Raw genomic sequence first — 16,524 nt, forward strand, 5'->3', positions numbered from 1 at the left:
GTAGACGAGGTCAGCACAGATTCTGCTTTGGTTTTGGCAGGGCTCTGGAATACCAGGGAGAACTCTGGGAAGCAGAAAGCTATTTCATTTAAGTGACAAAGCCTATGCCTTTCTATGACTCAACAAAATTCTGCATTTCCAGCAAGGACTGCATCCATCTCAGCAGGGATGTGCTGCAGTCGAAGCCCCTCTTTACAAATACTCAAGCTAACTGGCCTTGAGTGGGCCATGTTCTTGCATAGGAATTGTGATATTCATCATCTAAGAGAGAGCATTGCAAGTAAACCTTTACAAATAAAGCTGTGGCATTCTTATTGAATACTTGCAGTAGGCTTTTGGCATGGTGTTTGGGGATTATCAAAAGTTGTTTTTAAGCCAATTCTTGAAGCCTAAGGAGGTCTCTCCCCTCCCCCATTTTTTCCCCCTCTTCACCCAGCAGTCAACATTAACAGTACAAAGAGCTGTATTACTTAGACCTGAGTTAATAGCTCATAGAAGATATTTCCAAAGGTGCTTTAGGATTTTTGTTCATCTGAGTTATCCAAAATAAGTGTCTAAAATGTGGACTAATGGTTGTTCAAAGCCACAGTGTGATGATTCTGTGTCAAGGTACATAGAATCCCATTTGATGCTCTGATGGGATAGTCAACTTGCTTAATATAGTGCTGTCTCTCTCCAGAGATGAAGCAGCTGATCCAGTTTGTTGGAATTTTAAGACCTGGGTTAGAGCCTCTAAGAGGGAAGCTAAAGTGAATGAGCATTTCCACTTATTCTGGATCTGTTTTACTGATTACTAGAACATTCTTTTTCCTGTATTTTCAAGGAAATATGTTCAATTAGCTGTCACTAAAATCTGTTTTTCAGAGGTTTGGATAATGCAAAGATTTGAATTGAAGAATTTGAGGATTGTCAAGAAATGACTGGCTAGTCTCACCTTAGTTCCTTAGGTAGAACTGTCAATTTTAATTTAGACTGCATTGTTTAAAGCTGTTCAGAGACAAGGTCATAAATAATTAAGAGAGTGGATGAAGCAAATATGCATTCTTAAGAAGCTTCTTATCTGATGTTATAAGCAAAAACACAGGACATTATTTCTTTCAGAATGATACAGGTGTTGGACCCGAGACCCTTGCCGAGCTCCATCATGCCTGTGGACGTGGCCATGCGAATTTGCTTAGCCCATTCTCCACCGCTGAAGAGCTTTCTCAGCCCCCTCGAGGACTGCCAAAGAAAAAACTTTGTGAATAGACTCAAACCTCTCAGACCGTGCCTTCATGTGAAACGTGACTCTGAAGCTCAGCAGAGCGACTGGAACCACTCGTCAGCCCGAGCCAAGAAGCGAGTCGTGTTTGCGGACTCGAAGGGGCTGTCCCTGACGGCGATACACACCTTCTCTGAGTTCCAGGAGCACCCTGGGTGCGATCTTCAGTTTGACCTCTTAGGCATCGAAGACATAACATCTGACCTAAAATTGCATGAGGAGAAAAACTTGATTCTGGGTTTCCCTCAGCCCTCAGCTGACTACCTGGACTTCAGGAACCTCCTGCAGAAGAACTTGGTCTGCCTGGAGAACTGCACCCTGCAAGAGAAGGTGTTGTCAGGCACTGTGAAAGTAAAAAACGTGAGCTTTGAGAAGAAGGTTCAGGTTCGAATTACTTTTGATACATGGAAGACCTACAGGGATGTTGAGTGTGTATACATGAACAATGTTTACAGCGATTCTGAAAATGATACCTTCTCATTTACCATCGATTTACCTTCTGCCATTTCCTCTGAAGAGAAGATAGAGTTTTGCATTTCTTACCAAAGTGAAGGACATACCTTCTGGGACAATAATGAGGGTCAGAATTACAAGATTGTTCATGCAGAGTGGAAGCCTGATGGTGTTCAGATACCATCTGCCAAGAAAGACTATGTAGATCGTCAAACTCAACGGAGAGGACAAGAGAGAGAGCCTGATCAGCTTGGCAGTCCGAGGCTGTCCAGTGGCCTCTTTCCCCAGTGGCAGAGCTTGGGTCAGATTGAAAATTCATCACCATATTGGTGATCCATAATACCAAGGAAGCATTCTTCTATTTGGCAACAGAACAGCATTAGTTTTCTGGTGCACATACTACATGATGAAAGCACCTAGCAGGTTTTGTTTGCTATCTGAAGAAATCCAAATTCATTAGTCTGTGGGACTTGTTAAACCATATTACACTACTGAAGTTCTTAGCCAAACCTTATCCTTGGAAGGAAAGAAAACCAAGGTAAAAACCCACGCGTATGCCACCTGCTATAGAAATAGCGTGCCTGTATCTCAAGTATATGCTGCTTTCTTTCTGCTGTCAGGTCTCCCAGCTCACTCCAGGGGACAGACTTGCAAAGTAGTATGGAAGGCAACGGTGTGTTAGCAAGCTGTAATAACTGCATTCCTGAGAGTACGTGTGTGTGCAGTGTCGCAATTCACTTTGCACATATTAGGAGTGCAGCAGATGCTGTCAGGAGGCTTGATATGAGCCTCTACATGCTTGTGGCAGAGGCAGGTAGGGATGCGTGGCAAAGATTTGGGGCTTCAATACAGGTTTAGAAACTTGGAGAGGATAATGGAGAAGTAAGAAAAGAGGATGAGGTAGCATGCGCTATATAACTTGGAGATGTGCAATGTTCTAATTGCTTCTTTCCAAAGCTGTTTTTCTAAATCCCAGGGGAAGTTCTAGGGGATAAAAAGACTAAAGAAAGTAATGCAAAGTGGGTGGTGGAAGTGACTACTACTTAGAGAAGATGTCTGTCCTCACTGGCTTTTTCGAATGCCTTGCATTTGATAACAAATCTAGCCTTGACTTCATCATCCTGCTCACTTAGCAGGCAGATGGTTACCTTTTATTGTTAAAAGAAAAATGTGCCTTTAAAAAAAATTTCAAACCACCCTAATATGCCAGAAGTAGGGTCAGGTGACAAAACATCAATTTTTAAATTTCCTTGGCCCGTAACAGCAATTAGGTGCTTCTATTCATCACCTGATCTAATATTACAGCATCTGATGTTTGAGTATCTTACTCCCAATTGCAAAGTTAGCTATGACTTTTCACAAGTGCATAACATAGGCAAGATCCTTCATATTGAAGACAGTGAATTAGTTGCACTTTGTGAAAACTAATTTCTTTTAAAGAGCAAGGCTGCTACTAGTTTTTTTTTTAGACTAAATATAGGCTTGCACATAGAAAACTGTTCTATTTTACCTCATTTTTTGAAATTCTTTTTTTTTAGACTTTAGTAAACTAATATATATTTTGTATCCTTATGCTTAAAATTTAGCTTTCTGAGCTGTCAAACTGTAAAGGTGATCTGTGTTTTATGCAAGACTTGTGTGAGAAATTGTCCAACACATGGTCAGCAGGTGTGAATACTGGCACACCTTTTAGCTGTACAGAAATGGTGTTAACATCAAAATATAAATCACAGCTAAGAAGTATAATATCCTGAGTGTGAAGCTACTTGCAGTGCAGTGAGATGATAAATACTAAGGTGAAATAAATCTCCTCCACTAATTGCACTTTTCCCTTATGTAATCCTTGCTGTTATGTGTGAGCTAGCCATTTTAAGAATAAACTTTATTTTGATATACCTTGTTCTCGCTTTGTCAGCTCAATGTATTTTCTCAACTTCTGTAAAACAACTTAGTTGTGATACAAGGTACAACCAGTTCCGTACCATGGGATTTGCTAAAGTTGGCTCTAGTGTGGCATCTCAGGTCAGAAGTTGGCATTACCCTGAAGACAAAATCCAGGATCTTAACTAAATGAGAGATAAGTGACAAGTTGTGTCACTTAAAAAACCCCATTGTATCTCACTAAATTTAACTGGAGCATTTTTGTTTGACAGATTCTGTCAGGGATCTTGCTGTGCTGTGGCAAGACTGGCAGGAGTCTGTCTTAATCTGATGGCCAGACTTACCTGCTGAGCTATAGCATTCTTGGTGCTTGGATGGATGAACCTAGACAGCAGCACTTAATGTTTTCTGGCTTGCTGTCACCTTAGCTTGACGAGTTATGCTGCCTCCTGCAGCTTTGCTGCTGTTTGGGACATTGAGAAGTTGGGTTTTCTCCTCTTGTATGCAGGAACCCATTAGAACTGCCATCAGCACCAAAGAGCTCCCTGAATGAAGTGTCTGTCTCTGAGCCAGCCATCACTGTTGCCCTTGCATCATGGGCCTAACCTCACAGTTACTTAGAATGGAGGCAAGGGTGCATAGTTTCCAAGGGCCCTAGTTCCCTGGGGGGCTGGCAGAGGGTTTTGATATACCCCTGATTCTCCTTCATGGCAATTTAGAGCAGCACAGAGTCAGAAGAGGCTAACCAGTACGGGTTGCACACCAGCTACTTCATACGGGATTTCTCAGTACAGTAACTCAGTGACAAGATGCAGTTTAATTCGGTCTGTTGCACACAAAGTCAAGGGTTTCCCAGCAAGAGATCTAGCTTTAATTATGAAAAAGCAATTCCCAAAAGGCAGAAGACATGGAGCTAACAGCATTTTGCTGACCTGAAGAGTGAATTGAGAGCTTCCACATTGCAAAGCCTGCACTGAATGCAGAGCCCTCCTTTCCCCAACACTATCTACCAGTCTCAAACTTTACTATGTACTACACTGGGTCTTACTGCACAGGTGCTCTTATGATACATACTGCACCATCAGCTCCCTGCCCTAGAAAAAAAGTGAACTGAAGAGAGATTTGAAACTTAAGTAGTTTGAAGGCTCCTCTGCCTCAGTGTGGAACTTCTCTTCAGTGAACCAGATGCCAGTTGGAGCAGAAACCTTCCAGCATGAGAAGTAGCTTTTCTTATCCTCCAGCTGGGTTTTGTGACCAGCCAGTCCCACACTCTGCCTGACATATAAATCACTTAAAAATACCAGAAGACAGGTTCCTTTGACCAAGTCTTGGCCTTAGGCCAGGTTCTTTGCAAAGATGCCTTGCAAGGTCTCACTTGCCCAGCAGAGAGTCAATGGAGTGTTACTCTACAGCTCCAAAGCCCTCCCTCAGCTGAGAGGACAAAGGATTTCTCCTTTTTCCACTCCTTACCAAAGCAACACAGTTTCATTCCTTTCTCTTTTAAAAGAGAGCTTGTGTTTAACACTAAAGCTTGCATTCATCAAAAAGGTAACGGGCTCCTAGAGAAAAGTATTACCAACACTAGGGTATATTAACTGGAAAAAAATATTCACCTTACAAATGTATTTATCAGACACAGAGAAAAACATCACTATTGGAAAACTGTTTTAGCATCTTAGAAATCTGCCCTTTCAAACACATCCATTCTAAAAACTGAAGGTATAAAGCAGATGTGATCCTTGAAACAAAGCTTGCAACTTATGGCATCATCTCATTCTCTTAGGAATTCACTTTTTCAGCTCGATTGTAGTTTTGTATTTTCACCACTAATGTGACAGAGGGAATGAGTGGATTCACTCTGCGGGTCTGGCTTTCAGTTATAGCCTATGGGTGGCACAGTACTTACAGACTTTATTCTTCAAACATGAGTATTTCAAGTTGGGTTCCTAATAGCTGTACTCACTTTTGGGAAGCTAGATCTAGTTTTGCCAAGCAAAATTAAATTAAAATTTTATACTAATAAAGATCTGTCTCCCTGGAAGATCAGTGTATGAACATTTCCTGAGAACATAATTGGAATTTTCACAGGCAATTAGTGAACGTCTTTTTCTGCAGTTATATATAGCTAAACAAATTACCATGATTTATATGGTAAATCTGGTATATTAGTGATAATGTGGTAGATGCTACAGTATTAAATAGACATGAAGCAACAACTCACATCCCTCTCAAGCACTACTGAGCTTTAAAATGAAATGTAATCAAGAATAAAATGTTTCAGTGAGGCATAATAAAAGAAAGTAAGGATGTACTAAATCCTGTTGAGAGGTCTCTCCTGTTTCAAGAACCACCTCTACTTCAGCCTTTCCCAGCTGACATTCACCTAACCAGTTCTTACAGTCCTTCAGTGATGGAGGCTCCACAAGCTTTCCAATTAATCTTTCCTTGTCTTACTCTGAGAGTTTCCTGAGGTCTTAGCCTATCTAAAATTAAGCTCTTAGTTTCTTGTTTTATTCTGCATAGGGAAGAAGAAAAAACTATTGCTTTCTTTTTGCAATAGCCTGCAATGGCTTGAGAACAGGAACAGCTTTCCCTTTTCTCCCCACATCCCTTCTCTAGGCTATATAACATATTTCATTAAAATGGATACGTTGACTTTCCATCCTTATTTGGAAAGAACCTGTTAGACCTTCGGATTGTCCTTCATGCAGAAATATCCCTCTTGGCTATCTCTGACGAAAGCCTCATGTTGTGGTCCTCAAAATCACCAGTGAAAGCTTAGCACAGTTCAATACCCATTTTTCATTGCTCAACTGACTTCATCTGTCTCATACAATAAGGCCTGAGGAATGTATGGCTCATTTCTGCAGTGCTCGATGGCCTGTCTGTGAAGCTTATGACAGCCGGGCAGGTTGAGTCAGTGATGCACTTCACTGACCATTTATTCTGAGGATGGCATTTCCTCCATTAAAAACATTATATACAATAAGTTGGCAACCAGAAGTGATCCAGGGGGAATAAGTATTAAATAAGCAATCAAATGTACTATAGCAGAAACAGTGAGGGTGCAAGAGAAGAAAGTGATCTACAGTTTACTGTACTGTAAAAGAAATGAGAAAGAATAAAATCAAAATTATTTTCTTTAAGGGTGTTACTGGGGAAATATCTCAGCTATCTCTTTATATTTCAGGTCATCGTAGTACTTTATATGCTTTTGCAGCACCATACCTTTAGGAAAAACATGAAAGTGTCTGTTGCTACACACTTGGCAGCAATGGGAGTGATATGGCAATTCCCCTCTCTTGCAGAAATGGTAAAACAACACAAAAACCTTCACACAGCAAAGCTCATGCCCTAAATAGTCCACTCATCCCTGAATCACACACACAACTATAGTTAAACATGAAGTCAAATCTGTGAATTTGTAATGCCAAAAGCAAGTATCTCTTTTTTTTTTTTTTCCCCATAAAATGTCTCTTACTGATATCCCTTTGAGAAAACATTTTACAGATTAAATCAGAGTATGCAGCAAGCATCATTAACTGAAATCCGGGAAAGGTCGGGATGAAGGGGTTTTTTTGCGTGTGGGCTTTTGGTTTTGTATGTTTGTGGGTTTTAAATATTTTTCTTCACAAGGCTTTGTCTTTTTCTTCTGCTTTCCCATTCACAATCTCCCTCCAATTTCCCCTGCCTGGACCTAATTCAACATTGAACCAGGAGATATGTAGGTTCTCAAGGCATCCAGCTGCCTTACTTTAGCCCAACAATTACAATAGAATTTATAGAGATAAGCAACATCCCCCTTCCCCCAGTGCTCAAACATAAAACTACAACACACCAAAAAAGGCAAAAAACCAACCAAGCAAAACACCCAGTTATTGTTCTCAATTTAAAGCTAATTACACTCTGCAGGTCCATCAGGTCAGCTGTCAAGAATGTTGTGGTACAGCACAAACATCTCTGAGCACCATAGCAAATCCACTGACCCCGGGAAAACAGATCTGTCCATAAACTCTGAGTTCGGCCACAACCATTACCAGTCACCCCTCCTCTATCTGTAAGAAGGTCAGGCCACACACTGGCACAGGGCAGAAGCACACTATAGCTGCAGAGTTGGATAGGTAGAGTTAAAAGATAATTTTTGTGGCAGTCATATGTCAAGTATTGATACTCTTCAAACTCTCCATCTAGCAAAGGTGAGTGATGGAAGACCTCCTAACATTGTCTCCTTCATTTTCCTTGGAAGAGACACCCTTCCACAGTCAGAACCAACCTATGTTCTCTGTGTCTGTGACTATCACCTCAGCAGCTGCACCACCAAAAGCATTTCCCTTTGCACTGCATTGGGAAGGCAGGAAATGTTAACTCCCCAGCCCCAGAGTATTATAAAATCCTCCTTTTCTTACCTGGCATACACTTCCGAAAGACCGTGGGGATCTGAATTTCTGAACAATATCACTTTCAGAGGTTCGTAGTTGTTTTTGTTCAGGAAGAACACCAGAGCATTATATAATCTCAGTATAAAGGAAAATACCCATGGAAAGGAGACCCAAGCAACTGAGATAGAAAGGTTAGGACCACTCCTAAGTCCCAAGAACAAGAGCTAGTAAGACTCCCACTAGTAGGACGTGGAAATGATGCCTTAGGGACAGGTGCTATTGCTAAAGCAAATCTCCTCCAGGGCTAATGTCAGCCTGGGGGTGGTGAGTTAGTGCTGCACTAGCAGCACCTGAGAAAATGGGTGGTTATTTGATAAATAACTGAATTACATTCCTTCCTTTCCAAATCAAACCTTTACTATGCTGGAGAGAAACAAAAGGGGTGTTTCACAGGCCCCTATCTTTGCATCCTAGGTGAAACGGGTGAAAAATTGCTCAGCTTTTTCCATTGGCTCATGTGAAAGCATAATGTCAAGTCATCACTGAAGAAGTAGCTGGGCCTGTGCTGGAGTAACAGGTGTGGATACAGGTACAGGGTGTTTCTACTCAGCTGGAAGAGAGAACCATCAGGCAGTAACTCAGTGATGAGTATGAGTGAAGAGTCTGCTCCTCTGTTTCAAAATCCATGAACAGCTTCATATTGAAGAACTCAACTCTGATATTCATTCTAGCTAGTAATTAGAAAAACGTAGTGTTTTTTGTTTTCAGTGGATTGCAAATGTCAAGTATTGTATTACTATTCTCAACATCAGTTACATAAATAACATTGCATTTTATTCTATTCAGTGAAAAATATGCTACTTCTTAAGTATAAAATGTCATACAAATGTTACAAGTGTACACACTGGGCATGAGCAGGTTAAGTTCTCTGTAGTCATAGTCTCAAGCAACAAACTGACAGAGGAGGTTGTGCTGGTCCTCACACTTCAGTCATTATTCAGGAGGGGGGAAAAGAGAGGGATGAAAACTGTTTTCAAGATCACATCTTGCTAGCTGGTTATTAGAGCTCACATCTTACCCCTGCCAGCTCAGGGAGGATGACCAGGACATGCACCTGAGCCAAGTTCAGGCTCACAGTGGCTTGTGAAGCTGTTCACCCTGTAGTTCTCCTTGTCTCTTATGGTAGTATGGGAAAGAATTACTTTCTGTCAGCATGGCAGTGATGGGGAGATAATCACAGAATCAACGAGGAGTGAGTCTCAATCACAAAATCACAAAGAGAGGTTTGTGCAGTCATTTTAAACAACAGTCACCTCTCCCAGGCTAAAAGCTCCTTAAAGAAGGCAGCTTTAGGAACTATTGTTCAGAGGTGTGTACTAATGCCTTCCTCAGCCGTTGGTGAACATATTGCAGCAATGCCTTTACAAGGAATAATTAGGCAAAGACATATATTTATAGTTAATTATCATGTTAGGGTAGCAAGAGCAGAGCGAACTCCAAATGTAAATTATTGCCCCCCCTTACTTTCCATATGGATTATATTAGCCCCTCTGGTGTTTGCTTATACCTCCTGGAAGCCTTTTCAAAGCGTTCTCAGCTCTGGGATTTAATGCGTGGCATTGCTGACGTGCAGAATTAAAAATGTAAAGCATGTTTGCCTTCTGTTTTTAGATTAGCAACAGAGGAAATAGTCCTTGACCTGCACAGGAGGTCCCAAGGGAAGCAGCTGCAGTGTGAGCACAGAAGGGAGAAGAGAGCCCATGGCAGGTGGGGCAGAGGCAGAAGTCCCTCTGGAGCTACAGGAGCAACCGGAGGAGAAGGAAGCTGTGGATAATGGCCCTGTCAAATGCTCATTGCTGGCAAGGAAACCTGTTGAAGTGTTATTTCAGGAGATGAGAGTGTTTTGTCTACAGGCCAGGGAAAGGATTGGACTACAGTTTAGTTGATATCTGCAGTTGTTAGCACTCAGGTGGCTTGAGAAAATAGTAAAACCCAATGATTTTCACTGAGTGTTCCTGTTGTGAAAAACTAAAAATCTTTGCTTAAAACAATAAAGAGGACACAAAGTGTGGGTTTTTTCCACTCAGTGGAACATTATTAACAGCTCTAGCACTTACTTTCTGAAGTGGCCTACATTTTCCAGACACCATTCTACCTGTTTTCCAATTTGTCTTATTTACTGAGTATTTTTAAAACCCTCAAGGCTTAGCTATCAAAGCAGTACTCGTAAAAATGGTCTCTCATGACATTTTTGAAGGATCTTCTCAGACAGGGCTTTTACACCACTCTTGCCTGACTAGAAACCAGAATAAATTCCTAGTATTTTAACTTTATTTTTGTACTGTTCTTTCAGTAAATAGAGTAGTGTAATTCATAGGTACTTAACCTGAGGCTTGTGTGCCAGAGGGACATTTGCCACAGGTTTAAAAAAATCTTGAGACAGTGGTGGATTTTTTTCATTTATGGTTTCAGTTTTTGTCAGAGCAACTTCTTGCTTTTCCTGCTCTGAGTCACAAGTTTGTACAGAACAGAATGCAGCTCCTGCAGTAATTTATGTAAGGGTTTATTTATGTGCCTTTATAGAGAGAAATCTGCACAGTGGTTTGGAATGTATTTTTTTCCCAATTGATTATAAGTTCTGGCCTCCTGCAAATAACCTTTGCTGCTGCTATGAATTTGCTGGTTTTGTGACTACGCTGGTAAGGGAGAAGTGTCTAAGTGTCTGTAGGGCAATGCCTCTTATGCTAATGCCAGTCCTGCTGGACTTTGGCTCCTTATGTATGTCCAAGCATCTTTTGTTCTCCAAAGGGCATTCCTTTTCAACACCATGAGCCCACATGGTTTCCTAGACAGTTTGGATTTCTCTTCACATAATGGTGCAAATTAAGTGTCTCTGTTCTTCAATAAAATTGGAATATGTGGGACTGCCTCTCACTGGCAAGAAGCACAAAAGTGAAAAAGGACAGAACGTGAACTGAAGTCCATGGATATTTTCCACCATCCGGTCATTAATGCTTGCTGTAGCTCCTCACTTCCCATGCTGGCTGCCAAGAAGAGCTCAGTGAGCTCCAAACGCAGGGTTAAGGGGACGGCTGGGTAAGGGATGGCTGGGTTGCAGCTCAGTGCTTCCATGCAGGATATTTCTTTGCTCTAAGGAGACGCTGAAATAGTTGTACTTCCAGCATCTGCTTCCTCTTAGACATCTATTTTACTCCTACATTTGACAGATGGACCAGTGATGGGGAGATGAGTGCTGAGAGCCTCCAGCTAATTTCACTGATTTGGAAACACAACTGAGAAATACGTATATTTTTATCCCTCACTTCTTTCACAGGTGTTCTACTCCTTCATTCAGCAAAGGCCAGAACTACAAATAAAATTTGAATTTTGTTTAGGGAGGAGTGGAATAGAAGACGGAGGTGTGGCTGGTGTAAACCATTTCACCCATTTTCATGTTTCTGCAGGCTGGAATATTTCAAACACAATTAACAAATATATTCTTAGTGCAAAGACTGCATCTGAAGTAGAAGGAGCTCTTTTTTTATTTCCATCTGAATTTCTGACTGTACACTGAGCATGCAATAAATAGTTAAGATTTCTCTCAGATAGCTCTTGGCTGTGTTGGTCATTTAACACAGTAATTCTTTCATCACGCTTTCCTCTGTTCTTGGTCTTCTTGCAAGTTTTCCCTTCATCCATCTCCAATTCCCAAACTTGCAGTGAAGCTATTCTCACCTTCTGCCCTGCCTGGAATTCACAGGCTTTATGTGCTAGTGTGAATCAGCAGTAATTAGACGTCATCCGTAGGAAAGACAGCGGTAAAGGAGTTGAAGGTGATTTATCAGAACACTTTAGTAGCAATATCACACTGGAAAATCATCATACCTGAGTCATTAGGTCCACTTCACAGTCGCAGGCCATTGTGTAATAGATAGCTATCCTAAAGGCTTTCTGAAGTGCCTTATCCCATTATATTTAGACTGAAAACTGAAGCACTATGGAAGGGCAGGGATAGTACCTAAGTGCTATGAGCAATTTCCCATTTGTTCTCCCTGTCAAACGTTCTCTCAATTCTCTCAAAACACAGCACTGTAGTTAGAAATCATTTGAATCTGATGAGTCAGTGCACGTAGTATTATCCTGGCACAACCAAGGCAGTAGCAATTAAACCTTATTCTCCAGTTGTTCTGCCCTTTTAATCACTGCCAGTTCTCGTGGGTTTCTGGCTTACTGCTTGCTCTGAAGGAGCTGGAGGCAGATGACCAATCAGGTGTCACAGAGATGTGCTATACTGATGTCAGTCTAGCAGAGTTAAAATGTACTGTTGGATCAAAAATGATTTGATTTATATAATGAAGCCACCATGGGGTTATGTTGCAATATCCATTAAAACTAGAGCAAAACAGCCCTGCATACCAATACCATAAAAGGAACTGCAGCTAATTGTGTGATTGGCTTAGTTAGTGTTTGTTATAAATCACAATAATTAGCAAAGTAAACTAAAGTCCAAGTAATTTCTTCCAAAATGTAACTATTTCTATTTTCTTTTAAAAAATTATAAGGCTGGGAGTAGTTCTTTATGAAGCTGAGGGGGAACCATCACTGGACTGGGCTGCACAGAGTAGACTGCTCTGCAGGACGTGTAAGTCTGCAACCTTCCTGTACAGCCCTGCCAGCACTCTGACCCTGTGTGCAGGATCTTCCCCTTCTGGTCTCCCCTTCCAAACAGAGCCTGGTAATTATGTGATATTTTGTATGAGACGAATTAGTAAAGGGTCAGCATGAGAACAAGAAACTCATAATTTCTGGCTTAACGAATGCAATGCTTAACGTATTTTGCCTGCAAGTATTTTACAGCAATGACATGCTGTCTTCACAGTGCTTTGTAAGGCCAAGTGGATAATCTTTCCTTCTCTCCTGAATACGTTTTTATAATACCCTGAACAGCATTTGCAGATGCTAATAAAGACAGTATATTTTATAGATGTTCAAATTTTACAAAACTGCATTTCATTATTTGTTTGCTTAGTATAAAGATGTTCCATTCTGCAAATAATCACTTTAAGACTGACATGATTTTGAAGACAGGTCAGAATGCAAGTGCCAGAGTTTTACTGTAAGCAGAAGAGACCTTCTGAATGCCAAGTAGGGAAAGATGCGAGTGGAATGAGAGTGCTGTGGCCTTGCAGGGGGAGTTGGATCTGAGAGCAGACATGAAGGCTGCTAAGCCTGTTACTGGGTCTTGAATGTGCAACAACTTTTCCTTATGGTCAGAATTGAGGGGAAACAAGACATTTCAGGAATATTTCTGTGAAAGCTACATGTTCATGGAAACCATTCAAGTTAGCCAGTATGAAAACGTGTGTCAAGTCCTGCTCCTCTCAATAACTTCTTTTGCATTTTATCTAATTCTACTTTAAAAATTTCTCTTAAATCAGTGCCGCCAAATGCCTTGATGCTTTTGGGGTTTTCCCTCTTTTGATTTTTTTCCCCTTAAAAGTCTGAGTTAAAACCTACATACCTCTTTTTAAGATTCCCATTTCTGTTAAATAAAAGCAAGAGAAAGAGGGATATAGGGACAGCAGAGAGACACTAAGATTAAATGGAAATGGACATTTGTTAACTTGGCTCTCATAACCTCACTGTTTCCTCCCTCTTTGCCTCTTAAGAACTGCAAATGGTTCCTTTTGCAAGCACATGGAGTTACTGAGTTTTCTGCTCAGTATGTTTCTGTCCTCCAGGACCCTGACAAATTACAGGCACAGCATTCTGTGAAAAGCATCCATAGTGCACAAAGCCAGTCAATGCCCCCATCAGCAGTTCAGTGTTAGCACTTCACTGAGACCACACAGAATGGTGGATAATTCAGATGGCAAATTTGCCAGGTGGAACACAAGCTGAGGGAGCTCTTGTGGCCACTGGTGTCCTACACTCTCATTTCTAGATTGTCACTAGCTACCCCCAATGGAAGGCATCCATTTGATTCCATTTCATATCCAAGGAAATTAAAAAATATCTTCTAGGAGCATCCCCTGCCCCTGAGCTAATGTTCCCTCCAGATCTAAGAGAAAATGCTTGGAAACAACTTTTTCAGGGTATTCTATTGTGCAACATAAAAAGAAGTTTCCTTGCATATAATAAAAAAAATTAATATATCTTAACACTGTTTAAAGTATTAATTTGTCTTACCCTGCCCTATGAACACTTAAATATTATTAAATTGCTACTGGATAAAATCTACAAGCAATTCCTGAAGGTGTCTAGGGGGAATGTATTCCTCCACTTGTCTGCAATAGGAATGAGTTGGAAGTTAGTGCTCAGTTGTTGGGGTTTCTCACAACTGAGGTACCTTTGGGGCAGGCACTCCCAGAACTAGGCAATTGTGAAATGCTTGCAAGAGAATCTGAAGCTGCAGTAGACAGCATCTGCCTGTGGGCATAAGCAGCAGCTAAATGGGAATCAGGGGAGCAGAAGGATTTAGATACTAAAGTTCCTTTCTGGATCTGGACCTCAGGTGCAATGAAGCTTCCACTGGATTTCAACAGGTGGCCTTTTGTTTCACCTCTGGTTCTCCCTTCACTTTCAAAAGGAAAGTGGATGCATAGTAAGGTTGCCATATGACCCTGACAATACTTGAAGTAGAGATAAAGGGGTTTATGGGTAACTTGTATGTACTTGGAAGAAACTGTTTTCCATGGAAAAAATGGCAGATTCCCTCTCAGAAATGTATACAGTATTTGCCTTTTCCAGAAAAAAACACAGCTAATTTCTGTATACAGTTTTGCAGAGTTCCTATACAGTTCTTAGGTGTGAAAAGTTACATTTTTTTCCAACTGTGTATAGATTTATTGAGCATTTAACAATGGCTAGAAGCACAGTCTACACTGAAACATGTATCTAAACCTTATTAAAATGTCATCAAGAAAGCCAAAAAATATTTTTCCTAATAAGAAATAAAGCATAGTCCTGTGTTGTTCTGATGTCAGTGATGCTGATGTAGCAAATATTTATTTATAAATTTGTTTCACTAGAGAGTACCATAAGGACGTGACTACCACATTTCCAAGAAGATGCCACAACAGATCCCATATTAAGCAATGTTCCAGCTTAATTTTCAATGAAAAAGGTTTTCTTTTTAATTTAAAAGTTAAACATCATCTGAAATGAACATACACTTACCAAGCTGTGGATTAATCAGGCCCTGCCTTCAGCTGCTGCCTTTATTACGCCTTCATAACAGAAAGTATTTTATGCTCACCTAAAACACAGCTTCGTCTACTTTTATCTTTTCAGAGAGCTGATGGCAAAGGTGAACACACAGTATGTTCTAATAGCCTCATTTACATAATTTTTTATGTCACAATTCTTTTGCTTTATCTAGGTTATCCCACCTCAACCTTATTCTGGATAATTGAGCAGTGAGTCTACAGCAGAATTAAGCAATAAAGGAGAAATATCTCAGGCAAAGACTGTACCCCCAGCAGCTTCCCAAGGCTGAAGAGAACTAAAAGTGTGCTAAGTCAGATGTGCACCTTCTGGATCTGGCCCCAACATAAGAAGAGCTCAGTGAGGCGAGGAGCTGCCCTCCTTCATTGTGGCTTCGAGCAGCACAGTGAGCTGCCCTGAAGTTACTGGGAGAATTAGTTGGTCCACAGAGCACTTTGGCCACATTTCTGACTATTCAGCTTTTCTTCTAGACCTTTCCTGAGGTCAGTCTGAGTCACAGACTTACATGTAGGGGCAATGCAGATGGGCAGACTATTGGGAACCACAGCTACATAAGGCTTCACAAACAGAGCAGGAAAAGGGGGTGTGTATCTTCTGCCTGGCCCCTTTATAGCACAAAGACTACAAAGTCCCCAAAATATGCAGGGCCAGGTCATGGGTTTAAAAGCATAGATATTAAGATTATGAGAAGGAACCACAATTTTAACTTCTAGCAGAGTCAGAAGACAGATGCATTTCTAGCCTTAAATCTTTGAAAAGTGAAGACTACAAGGCCTTGCAGTCTGCCCTCTGGATGCTTCTGGGATCTAGTGGTCATACTACATTCCTCAGAACCACTAAATGAGCCTTAAAAAAAAAATAATAGAAGAGTAATTTAAGAGCTGAGGAGAAATGCCAGAAGTGTCAGAGGTAGATATTCTTCCCTACCCCCAGCCCACCAGCCGTGCTCAGTAGGAGGTTTTCTTTCTGGAGCTGCATTAAAAACACTCTGTCCTGGGTCTGAGTTCCACAGAGCTTGCCAGAAGGTACTCTTTTATGCTCAATACAACAACTTGATTTCAAACTGCAAACTACTGACAGGCAAGATCTTCTGTCTCCCAAATAAGAAAGCCAAATTTCTACATAGAATCTTATGGTCTCCATGTCTCTTGACAAAACACTGCTTAGAGGCCCTCAAATAGAGGACAGCCATTGCTAATGCTCCAGGCTGAAATCTTTCTTTGCAGCAACTGCCTCAGTTGCATCTAAGCCATCCATCCTAAATACTCATCTCACCAACAGGACTTAGGGTTGTGTAGCTGACATTCAAGGGCTGTCAGTTAA

General features: G+C 41.0%; 1 protein-coding gene across 2 annotated transcripts in view; it reads left to right on the plus strand.

Moving 5' to 3' along the window:
• The window catches only part of PPP1R3C (protein phosphatase 1 regulatory subunit 3C), a 3,524-nt gene extending 1,139 nt beyond the window's left edge, over positions 1–2,385 (plus strand). For both annotated transcript variants that reach the window (XM_027899870.1, XM_027899869.1), the window contains exon 2: positions 1,102–2,385. In XM_027899870.1, the coding sequence (XP_027755671.1) occupies positions 1,102–2,047 (946 nt within the window). In that variant the 3' untranslated portion in view covers positions 2,048–2,385. The remainder of the gene's footprint in view (positions 1–1,101) is intronic.
• The last annotated feature ends 14,139 nt before the right edge of the window (positions 2,386–16,524 follow it).

Source organism: Empidonax traillii, unplaced genomic scaffold, assembly GCF_003031625.1.
Source record: "Empidonax traillii isolate 1590-97213 ecotype Southwest subspecies unplaced genomic scaffold, ASM303162v1 scaffold693:size341962, whole genome shotgun sequence".
NCBI classification, from domain to species: domain Eukaryota; kingdom Metazoa; phylum Chordata; class Aves; order Passeriformes; family Tyrannidae; genus Empidonax; species Empidonax traillii.